This window comes from Hylobates moloch, unplaced genomic scaffold (genome assembly GCF_009828535.3).
Source record: "Hylobates moloch isolate HMO894 unplaced genomic scaffold, HMol_V3 SCAFFOLD_21, whole genome shotgun sequence".
Taxonomy (NCBI): Eukaryota; Metazoa; Chordata; class Mammalia; order Primates; family Hylobatidae; genus Hylobates; species Hylobates moloch.
In genome coordinates, this window is record NW_026652296.1 from 40954112 (window position 1) to 40966518 (window position 12407).

Here is a 12407-nt window from a genome sequence, read left to right on the forward strand (position 1 = left end):
AAAAAAAAAAAAAAAAAAAAAAAAAAGAAACTAAAGGAATGCAACCTTCGTTCTTGAGGGCAAGTAGATGCAACTCAGATTCAGTTTTCTGCCAGCATTCTGAGCTGATCAGAAAAATACAGTTCGTTATAAAAAGGAAAAAGAAATTTGCCCCCCATAGAAAGATTTAAATAAAATCACTTTCCCTGAAATATCACAGTCTGCATTTACACGCTCCACAGTTTGTTGATAGGAGACACAGTTGTTTTAAAAAGTAAAACCATAAAGTGGGAATGTAGGGAAAAGTCTAAATGATCAACAGCTATCAGCTGCTTATAATTTGCAAGGAATAATCCACATATCCATTAATCACTCTTACCTCCTTGGAGGCTAAGATTTGACGTAACTCTTTCCTGAGATCAATAAAACGATCGTGGAACAGGGCCAGGCACCACGGCTCGGTGAAGTAGCTGGTAAGGAAAGAAGAGACTCAGTGAGCTGGCAACCCTCTCATTACCACTAATAAAGTATTTACCTGCTTTTTTGCCTTTATAAATTACAGTTCTGGCCTCATTGCAATCGTTTGCTCATAAAATGTCTTGTGGAACAGCCTGACCAATCAATTTTTTAAATGGATGTTCCTGCTGTAAGGCCAGGTCCCATAATTACATTTAAAGTGGTTTAATTCAGAGCTGGGGCAAGACCCAGTGAAGAATCCTGATTTTATCAGAATTTAAAAGCCTGAAGACTTGTAAAGAACGGTGTCTCCATTATCTGCCCTCGTTTGAGAAAAACAGATTGCAAGATTAACTGCTGCATAAATAAATTAAATTTGGGTAGACAATAACACAAATGTTGTTCATCATTAAGGTTTCTGGATTAATAATGGCCAGAAAAACAGGCTGCCTTGGTGCTGCAACATGCTGTTCACACGGTCGCATCAACGCTTAATTGAATCTCTTGTAGAAGAGCTGCATTTTTTGGTGTTCATATTTGCTAACTTTTCACTGAAAGTTGAAATGCTTTCTTATATGGAGAATAATAAGATTATCCTTTATTTAAGTGGAAAATTTGATGCATTTTTGGAATAACCAAGAACTCTTATTGGTATTTTAACTCTTACTTTAAGTGTCTTGGAACAGGGAACTTAACTGCTTCAGGGTCAAAGCCATGTAGCTCAGGTGGGCTTTGCTCTCCTCTGGATGTGAGCTAGCTGTCCTTACTACTGTTTATGGATGTCCTGTGTGCGCACAGGGGAAGGAAAAACCTGGTGCCCCCACGTGGATGGGCACCTTCCGTTTTCCAAGACGTAAAAGTTAGTTCTTAGGGATGGAGGTAAAGTGTCCCAGGGGCCACGGGGGCACTAGAGGACAGATACAACGCAGAGAGTCTGTGTGAGGGACAGCCTGGCACTCAGCGGTATCAGGCCTCACCCCACGCCCACTCGCTGGATCACAACACGGCATCAGTTCCTGCTGACTCGCCCGCGTTGCTGTTCAGGTGGTATGTTCATCCAGCTGTTAACACACTGTCTTTCCTCAGCGGCTGAAATCTCCGATGTTTGTTTCCATGGCACCATCGGAGCTCCCACTCCCTTGGTTTTGGGGGTCTACGGCCACCTCCGTCTGGTGGCGGAACCGCCTGCTGGCTGCTTTCCTCATTTCCAGTGCCGCCTGTTCCAACAGCCCAGGTGCTCTCGGGCCATGCTCCCTGCCCAGCGCCTTTACAACTCTGCCCTCTGTGTTGCCCGTCGGAGACCCTTCATCGTCTGCTTCAGAGAGGGAGTTCTGTGAAGTCCCACTTCCCTTGGGAACCCACTGTGGCCTGCCACGAGCTCCGGCCCTCCATCTAAACACCCGGGCTCCCACAGCCTTATCATGCAGAATAACGTCCCTGCCCTAAAAAGCCCTCTATGCTCTGCCTACTCACCCTCTCTCCTTGCCTCCCTCTGAACCCCCGGCAAATTAACTTTGGAGGAACTTGAATTGTATTAGAGAAAATGCAGGCTGTGTAACAATTTTTGTAAAACATTGAAAAAAATCCTAGTGTCCAGGTTTTATTTCAGAAATAGAGTGGTGTTCTCCCAACCACACAACAATACACATCACACTTGCCAGCAACTCTAAAGGGAATGGATTTGCAACTTAGGGCTGTGCACTCCGGGTTATCACGGTGGCTGGCCCAGGGCTGGGCCTCGGGGCCCAAGCTCCTGGCAGAGACCTGCACGGTGAGGGCGGGGCTCAGACCCAGCTGCTTTCCCCTATCCAGGGAGAACTTTAGCACCAGCTACAGGCTCCCAGGTGAAGGTGGTCAGGAGGAGTGAGGGTGTCTCGGATCCTGTGGGCGTCCTAAAATCATCCTACAGCAGCAGCATGGCAGCTTTCATCATTCAAACTGGAAAAGCTCTGAATTTAACCAAACCTATTTTACAATTGATTGTAACGTTGAGTCAAATGAAGATGGTTTCCTTTTGATACAATAATGTTAGGAGGAAATTCTGCTTTAAGAAAAGTTTTAGGAACCAGGTATGATGTGTCGTGCCTGCAATCCCAGCACTTTGGGAGGCCAAGGTAGGAGGATCACTTGAGACCAGGAGTTCAAGACCAGCCTGGATAACACAGTGAGACCCCCATCTCTACAAAAAATAAAAAATAAAAAATAAAAAAAAATTAGCCAGGTGTGGTGGTGACACATGCCTGTGGTCCCAGCTACTAGGGAGGCTGAGGTGGGAGGATCGCCTGAGCGCAGGAGTTCGAGGCTGCAGTGAGCTGTGATCATGCCACTGCACTCCAGCCTAGGTGACAGAGTGAAACCCTGTCTCTAAGAAAATAAAAATAACAGTTTTAGACCTCCCCCAGGTTGAACGACTTCTATGCTTTAGGCTCCTTCTGTATCCATAGGAAGGAGAGGAGCATCTTGGATCCTGGTGAAGCTTAGGGCCAGGTTTCTGCATTTTTGGCCGCCAGGTACTATGGTGCCATCAGCATTCGTGATGAGCTTTTGGGAAATTTGTATTTCCATGAATATTGTGAATTCTAAAAATAAAAAATATTAACTTTTTTCCTCAATTTATATTCAAAAGGGGAAGACTACTAGGAGCCATGAAGTAACCCACACAGCTTGTCATCTAGAAATTTTCAGGAGAGAGGGCCAGGTATGCACATGGCTCCAACGCGCTTTTTAAAGGGCTGTGTGCATGTGCGCGTCAATGCCACAAAAATCATTTTTGCACAGCTGGGAGAAAAAAGTTACACCTCTTCAAGACTGAAATAGAAGACGTTACTGTCTCTGTTCATGCTGCCAATGGCCAGCCTGGTTTATCTGGGAGGACTTAAATTCCCCATCACTTCTGCAAGTAATACACTTTTCCAAGAAGCCCTGGGAGATTCTGACTTGCGGAACTGAATTAACCATTTCTGGTCGATATAGTCCGATCATTAAGCAATTGACTAGACGTCTCCAGAGGTCATCCTTGCCTGCTCATCCAGGCAGTTACATAGACAGACTCATGAACTGAGTGGGGATGTGAGGGACGGCTTGGCCATTAGACATGCTGAAGGCCGAGGAAAGCTGATCAACACAACACACTGGGAGAAACCATAGGAAAAAGTCCAGCTCATCTACGGGGAAAGAGAAGTGGTAAAGGTGTCCTTTAAAGGCCAGGATCTCAAGTCCAAGGCCAAGGCCTTCCTGGCCAGCAGGAAAGGAGTGCTGCGACTGCAAGCGTGCTCTTTCCAGCACTGGCACAGCGTGGTGGGGCACGCTGAACTATGCACCAGGTGGCAAAGAGGAGGCGGGTGGCAGGGAAGAAACATATCACTTTTTCCAAGATTTTTTTTTAATAAAAAGCATTCTAGTTTTCTCTTGGCATGAAAAAACAGTGTCTACTTTTAGAGCTGTTCACAGGCTCCCCAGCTGACACTCACACCTGCAGAGAGGGCTGCTGGAAAGTCAGGTCACTTTTCTCCGGGCAGGCAGCTGCCGCCAGGGAGGCCTGCGGGTTTCCTTAGAGAATGATGCTCTTGCTTGTACACGTCTTTTCTGGCATGGTGGAGGGCAGACTGTTCTCCTTCTAAGATGCCTGCCTGAACGTCAAGCTCAGCCATGAGTGTCAATCTTGTGATGCCAGAGGATAGAGCATAGCTAGTGGGGCTTGCCTCTCTATGAAGCAGCCTGTGTCACGTCTCCATTCCATACACAGAAGGTAGGCAGTGATAAATACCACGGTAGCAAACAGATACCTAAGCCCAGGTATGATATATGGATGCATCTACTTTGGCCTGAATGACATTTGGAATTTGGGTTTCAGGCCTTTCTTTGATGAGTCAGATTAGGCAATGCTGCGTCCTCGTTTTCGTGTGGCAGCTATCAGCTCAGTTGCCGGGGATGGCCTCCGTGGTTCGTCCTTGCTTTCCCACCAGTCTGGCCAGAATTGCTCCTCTCCATGGGTCACAGCAGGCATCTGGGTGTGCCAGGCCTGGCAAGAGGTCTGGGTGAGAGGGAGGCAGGATTGTAAACACATTTCCTAAAGCCCCTCTGCCCCATGACCTCTTCCATGGTGGGACGTCTGCTAAGAACACTAGAACTATGTCCTAGCTTTCTTTTTTTTCTGTCCATCCATCCATCCATCCATCCATCCATCCATCCATCCATCCATCCATCCATCCATTTATCCATCCACCCATCTATCAATCCATCCATTTATCTGTCCATCCATCCATCCATCCATCCATCCACCCACCCATCTATCCATCCATCCATCCATCCATCCATCCATCCATCTATCCATCCATCCATCCATCCACCCACCCATCCATCCATTATCCATCCACCCATCTATCCATCCATCCATCCATCCACCCACCCATCTATCCATCCATCCATCCATCCATCCATCCATTTATCCATCCACCCATCTATCCATCCATCCATCCATCCACCCATCCACCCACCCATCTATCCACCCACCCATCTATCCATCCATCCATCCATCCATCCATCCATCCATCCATCCATCCATTCATCCATCCTAACAGGTCTAGTGAGGCCTTCCTAAACCCTGTTTCCTTATTTCCAGTGGCTGCTTTCCTCTGGTCCTCTTCCTCTGCTGCATCACTCCACCCCTCAACGAACATCCCTTCCTTCCCCGTGCTTCCACGTAGACTTTTCTCCCTCTCTTCTCTGTCCCAGGTGTCTTCAGAGCTTCTGACATTAACGGTTGCAAGGAAGGAGAAGACCTAGGGTTCAATTCTTTGCCATGAATCGAATATGGCCCGCACACCTGTGTCAAACATGTGAAGGGCACTGAGGGTACCATGGTGAAAGAAAGCCCCTGCCCCCAGAAATGCACACATGGTGGGTGGGGGTGGAGAATGTCAGAGCCACTTATGATGGCCTGGCATGGCAGGGCTGCAGAGGGGTGCATGCTGGGGAGGCGGGGGCTGGAGTGTGCTCCACGAGGCCTGGAACTGTGGCCCTCTTGACCTCACTTCTTTGTCCTCTCTGCAGCTTCATCCCTAGGCTACCTGTCTTGGGCTAGTGTTCGCCAAACTTCAGTCACTTGGGAATCAATCGTTTTATGTGTGACTACATTACTGAATACTTCCAAATTTTCTTAAAAAAATTTTTTTTAGAGACAGGGTGTTGCTTTGTCACCCAGGCTGGAATACAATGGCACAATCATAGCTTACTGCAGCCTCAAACTCCTGGGCTTAAGTGATCCTCGCGCCTCAGCCTCTCAAATAGCTGGGACTATAGGTGAACACCATCACACCTGGCTAATTTTCTATTTGGAATCTTTTAGAAACGGGGTCTTGCCATGTTGCCCAGGTTGGTCTCAAACTCCTAGCCTCAAGTAATCTTCCCAAGTAGCTAGAATTACAGGCACCAGGCCTGGCCCAAAATTTTCTTTACATTGATTTGTCTTTTAAAAAAACTGCAATAACTACTTTTGTCTTGTCCTAAGTAATGATATCTATGAAATCACAGGTTTGATGTGCTTGTTATGTTTTATTCTAATTCCTGTTGGAACAAATCCATCATTAGTAAGATGTGGCTGTGCTGCCTGAGCTATCCTGCATACCACCTGGTGGGTGCTTGCTACACTCTGGGAGGCATCCTGTTCTATTATAGCTTCATGCTGGAGGCACACTTAGATTCATCTGGGGACGCAAACCCACAGACTCTGTTGCACACCATTTCTGTGCATTATCTCATTTCATCCTAATTCTAATCCTAGAAAGTGGGGCATGCTGGCCCATTTTACAGATGAAGACATAGATTCAGAGAACTTAAATGAGTTGCCCAAGGTCACAGAGTTAATAAGTGACTGAACTAGATCCTACCCATAGTTCTGTGTGACCCATGCTCTGAACAACTGTGCAACCAAATCCTATTTCCTTATGCTTTTTCCCGAGTCTTTCTAGCAACTCTCTTAATCACCCCAGTTTCCCAAGTATCCCCTACATTAGCTAGGATAAGATATGATTGAAATTACAGAAAGTTTCAAAGTAACTGTGGCTTTCAAAAGGCAGAACTGTATTTTTTTCATGTAGAGAAGGTCTAGATGGGGAGTCTAGGGCTGCCAGGATGGTTCCATGGACATCAGAGCACAGTACATTCATAGGGGCCTTGGCCTCATGATTCAAAATGGCTGCTGAGCTCCTGCCATCACATATATGTTCTGGGATTAAGTATGGGAAAAAGAGGACTCATCTCCTTTCTTCTAAGGAGAGTTCCTGGAAGTTTCACAAAGCACTTCCATTTATATCTTATTGGCCAATGGTTGGTCATATGGCTTTCTTGGTTGCATGGGAGGATGGGAACCACTGTCATTTATTTTAGATATGATGTACTTCCCTATAAATCAGAATTCTGTTCCTGAAGGGGAAAGACAGAATGGATGTTTTATCAGCTGTGATACGCCAAAGACTCTACAGCATCTATTTTTAACAAAAATCTTTTCTTAAATTTATGAAAATTGGGAGATGTTTTTTGGTTGAGGTTTCCAGAGCTAGAACATGTTTTTCACTCTAGACTCCAACTACTCCAAAACTGACCACTCTGGGGAAGAAAACCCACAGAATAGTTTCCATGTGTGACTTGTACCTCCAAGCCAGTGGGAAAGTCCCGGTGTCCTCAGAGTCCTACATGTTCCCATCTGGCCCGACCTGGCTTAACTGCAGAGAACAGGCACAATTTGCCTTCACACTAACAGGTAGGGTTACGATCATTTTATTCTACTCATGAAAGAATGTAAATTCATGCATTTCAGTACAATTTTCAAAAATAAGAATAGGAACAAGTAAGTATTTCTAGTTATTCCTGGGTTTGCTTGGAAATGAGACCCCATGACACCAGCAAACACAGCCCTGATGCCCTGCAACAAAAAATCCCGAAGACTGAGATGGAAATCTGACTGAATATTTCCTTGAGTTCAGCCTGAGTTTGCAAGAATCTGTATCCAGTCAATTTTTTGATTGCTTTGAGGCAGATCTAGAAAGGTAAGATTAATGATTTTGAAAGCAAAACCAACTGGTTATTTGATGACCAGTTGTAATTGTCACATGCTATGATCTACGTAACCGAAAAAGCAGCAGCCTCGAAATATAATTTGGCTGTGGTCTCACTGTACCAACGCAGAGCTGGCCTCAGATGTTTCCTGCTCTACAGAAAAACGGCTTACAATTCATTGGCACTGAGACTGAAATTCTAATTTTCAGCAGAAATCAGCTATTTTCTGAATGGCTTGTAAAATTCCTCTCTCTTAATGCTACAGAGCAGTGTTTTGCCAGTGATCCTGGTTTACCTGGGAATTCAGAGGCTAACACTATGGCCACACACAGCGGGTCATGCCTGTAATGCCAGCACTTTGGGAGGCCGAGGCAGGCGGATCATTTGAGGTCAGGAGTTTGAGATCAGCCTGGCCAACATGGCGAAACCCCGTCTCTACAAAAAATACAAAAATTAGCAGGGTGTAGTGGTGCGTGCCTGTGGTACCAACTACTTGGGAGGCTGAGGCAGGAGAATTGCTTGAATCCGGGAGGCAGTGAGCTGAGATTGTGCCACTGCTCTGTAGCCTGGGCGACAGAGCGAGACTTCGTCTCAAAGAAAAAAAAAAAAAAGAAGAAGCTAACATTGCTTAAAACTAGGTGCCTCCCACACCCTGGGCTCCCTTGCCTGGCAGCACTGGTGCTGGGAGGCACTGCTTTGCAAGGCTTTCTCTGCTCCAAGTGCATGGTTTGCCTCTGCTGGAGGCCACTGGGACCAGCATGATGTGTGTGATGTCTGTGAGCTGAACACCCAGAGCTGTCTAGGAGGGAAATCCTGACCAGCCCACAGGCCCCATGACCTCCCCTGCCAAGGGAGGGAGGCTGTGCTCTCTTGCAAGCACAAGTTTTCCTTTAGGTCCTTTGATGTCTATAAGAACATGGAATCTGACCTTCTGTGCCTTCATCAGGTCACATTTGCTCTGGACAGGACCAGAAATTCCCTGCCACCCTTGCAACCAGAGTCTTAGTTTTCAGAAAGTTGAATTACCTGAAGGATCTGTCTGCTGTCCATTTGTTTTTCTGAATCCCAGACACTCAGCCCAGGAACAGCTTAGAAGATGGAATATGTTAATTCATGAATTACGAATCTAGCCAGTGCTAACATTTCTCTCCTCGCTCTGATCTCTAAGGAGTGGGAAGCAACACACGTGAGCTGAGTTGGTGATGCATTCTCAGGACGCGAGTTGACTAAACAAAGACAGATGCTGGCGTTGGTGGTCTCTCCATCTCAGCTCAGATTCGTGTTGCTGACCCGGCCTCAGTTTCCCATTTACTAATGCCCGTTTTCTTTTTACCCCAGCTCTGCCGCTTGTCAGCTTATGTAATCTAGAGCTAGTTAGCTTTAGTCTCTCTTAGTCTCAGTCTTCTTAGCTGTAAAATGGGGATAATGATGGTCCTTCGTTCCAAGAGTTACTATCCGAATTCACGGAGACACTCCAGGTGAAAGATTTGGCGTTATGCCTGGCACAGGGGAGAGTCTCCATATCAATGATTATTACTGTTACTGTTCTTAATTATCCTATTGCATATACTTGTGTAGGCTGCTTCAAATCCTTTCTGGTGTGAATTAGAAACTAAAATATTAAAATACTTTTTTGTTTGCTGCTTAATTCAAAGAAAGTCTTTCTTTGGCATAACTGCAGTTTTTCTTCTCAGGGAATGCTTTTCCTCCATTCGAAAGTACTGCATAAATTAATTTGCCTGCCATTTTATAGAGCAATAAAGGTAAGAGGACACTGTAACTAGCCTTCTTGAAGTTTTGTCTTTCACTAAAGAATTATGCGGAAATAGGCCAGGTACAGCGGCTCATGCCTGTAATCTCAGTGCTGTGGGAAGCTAAAGTGGGAGGATTGAGGACAGGAGCTTGAGACCAGTCTGGGTAACACAGGGAGACCCTTGTCTCTACAAAAATTAAAAAATAAAAATCAGCTGGGTGTGGTGGTGCGTGCCTGTAGTCCTAGCTATCTGGGAGGCAGAGGCAGGAGGATTGCTTGAGCCCGAGTTTGAGGCTGTAGTGAGCTATGATCATGCCACAGATCTCAAGCCTGGGCAACAGAGTGAGACCTTTTTTAATTTAAAAAAGAATTCTGTGGAAACAAATAAAAAATGCATGGAGATTGTTAAACTGAGGCCTTACTTTTTTTGTGTCTGAATTGATGAAAATTAAATACAAACTGTCCAAATGGAGTTATTTCTTTGGTTTTGCCTGCTTACTATGTTGGGTGACCAAGTAAATCAAAATAGTTAAACCAGTTGTTCACTGAACACATTCAGGTGGCAGTTGGGAAAAGTGGCCCTGGAATTAAGGCCCAGGCATTCTAAAGCCCAAGCAGGCTGAATTTTCTTCTGACCTGTGACTTTTGGTCTTACTTGCCAGAGCAAACCAGTTTTCTTGTAGAAATAGCATAATGTTTATACACTTAAGAATTTTGTTTCTATTTAAGTTTATCCTGAAAGCACAGCCGCGGGTCATTCACACACTTTGCCATGGTGGGAAGCTGGGTTTGGCAGTGCCTTACAGCAATGTCTGCTGTCAGGGTACAGGACTGAGACTTAGTGCTCCACCTCTTCCCTTTTAGTCCATCTACAGTATTTCTTTGCACATTGCTGGTTTTTTAGGGGCTGCACTAATTGAATTTGCACAATAAATCTAGTGCCCTGGAAGTTGGCCAGCTATTTACATTGATTTGTTATATAAGTTCAGCACTAATAGTATGAGGCAAGGTTAGCATTTAATTCTGCAGAAAAGGGGAAGCTCTTAGTGCTTCAGCTTCCCTTCCTGTGCCTGTCTGCTCTCATTCTGCTTCTCTCTTCATAGAGAGCACAACCATTTTCCTTTAATTAGGCTGCAGAGAGCCCAGGCCAGCATTAGGCCAGGCGGCCACTCAGCCTCACTCACCGTCATGCCCATTTCCTATCTATTTTCTGTAGGAAAAGAAAAAAAAGTGTATATGTGCACATATAAACCCCCACGAGTCAGGGGGACAAAGGAGCCAGATAGAATGACCTTTTGTGAGGTGGAGGCTGCAAGAACTAGCAAACCCTATAGAGCAAGATATTTCACTCCCTTATTATTCCTTTGGTTAAAGTAATGGCTCTTTAAATTCTGAACAAGTACTTAGTAGAAATATCACTGACCAGGACAGAACACACACACCATGTTTGAGATGTGTTTAAAATGATTTTAAAAATAAATAATGAATACATGTTAAAAATAATTCTCTTTCAGCAAATAGGCTTTTCTAATTAATGTGTTCCTTTTTTTTTTTTTTTTTCTAAAGCTTTTACAGAGAGAATAATAAACTACAAACTGTTTCTTCACTTTTGTCCCTCTTAGGATTTCAGGGTTGTGGTTTCCAAAAATCAAGCATGAAAATTTAACTAACATATTCCTAGTTCATATCTCATCAAAACACAATAATGAGGGTAATGGATTACAACCCACAGAATAGTGCAGGAATCTGTGAGTCCACACTGTTAAAAATGAATGAATGAGTAAATAAATGGAAGAGAAGGGACAATTCTTCCTTACAGTAGGATGCTAAGTAATAAATACATAAGAATTATGGAAGTAGAAAAATCACCATTTAGTAAACAGTGCAGTAATAGTTATTTCAGCCAAGAATTGTCCATGGAGTCTAAAATTTGTAGAAGAAATTATGAGACATAAGGTATTTATATAGTCTCAAAATATCACTAATTAGTTATGAAGGTAAAAATACCTATATAAATCGTCTCAAAGTAGTAGCTTTCCAGGGGAAGAACCCTGCAGCCTCCATTCTAACCAAGTGATCACAGTTAATTAACAAAACTTCTGGGATCCAGCTCAACAGCTGCTGAAGGACACTTCACTCTGAGAGAGGACATTCTCTTGAATTCCTCACAAGGTATCAGAGCTCCATTTTTTTAGAGCTAGGAGAGATAAGAGATTACAGATTTTGGCAACCTTCTTGTTCTACAGGTAGGAAAACAGAGGCCCATCGCTGCACTTGCTGAAGCCCCCATGGTCCGGTCCAGGAGCCATAAGCCACCAGTGGCTTCTGAGCACTTAAAATGTGGCTAGTCTGGGCCAGGTGTGGTGGCTCACACCTGTTAATACTAGCACTCTGGGTGGCTGAGGCAGGCGGATCACTTGAGGTCAGGAGTTCGAGACCAGCCTGGGCAACATGGTGAAACCCTGTCTCTACAAAAAAATACAAAAATTAACTGGGTGGGGTGTCACATGCCTGTAATCCCAACTACTCTGGAGACTGAGGTGGGAGGATCACTGGAGCCTGGGAGGCAGAGGTTGCAGTGAGCTGAGATGGCGCCATGCACTCCAGTCTGGGTGACAGAGTGAGACCCCATCACAAAACAAACAAACAAACAAAAAACGGCTAGTCTGAATTGAGATGTACCTCCTGTATAAAATACACACTGAATTTTGAAGATAATGCAACAAAAATGTAAAATAGCTTATTACTGTTTTTGTATTGACTAAATGTTGAAATGACAATAGTTTGGCATATATTGGGTTAAATATAATATATTATTAAATTAATTTTCTCTGTTTCTTTTTATTTTTTTTTATTATACTTTAGGTTTTAGGGTACATGTGCACAATGTGCAGGTTTGTTACATATTTATCCATGTGCCACGTTGATTTCCTGCACCCATTAACCCGTCATTTAGCATTAGGTATATCTCCTAATGCTGTCCCTCCCCCCTCCCCCAACCCCACAACAGTCCCCGGAGTATGATGTTCCCCTTCCTGTGTCCATGTGTTCTCATTGTTCAATTCCCACCTATGAGTGAGAACATGCGGTGTTTGGTTTTTTGTCCTTGCAATAGTTTACTGAGAATGATGTTTTCCAGTTTCATCCATGTCCCTACAAAGGA

At 44.5% G+C, this 12407-nt stretch overlaps 1 protein-coding gene across 1 annotated transcript in view; it reads right to left on the minus strand.

The window, feature by feature from the left end:
• Positions 1–12407, minus strand: part of CFAP61 (cilia and flagella associated protein 61) — a 310458-nt gene that overhangs the window by 16318 nt on the left and 281733 nt on the right. The window contains exon 28 of the mRNA XM_032142470.2: positions 359–449. Coding sequence (XP_031998361.1) covers positions 359–449 — 91 coding nt within the window. The remainder of the gene's footprint in view (positions 1–358; positions 450–12407) is intronic.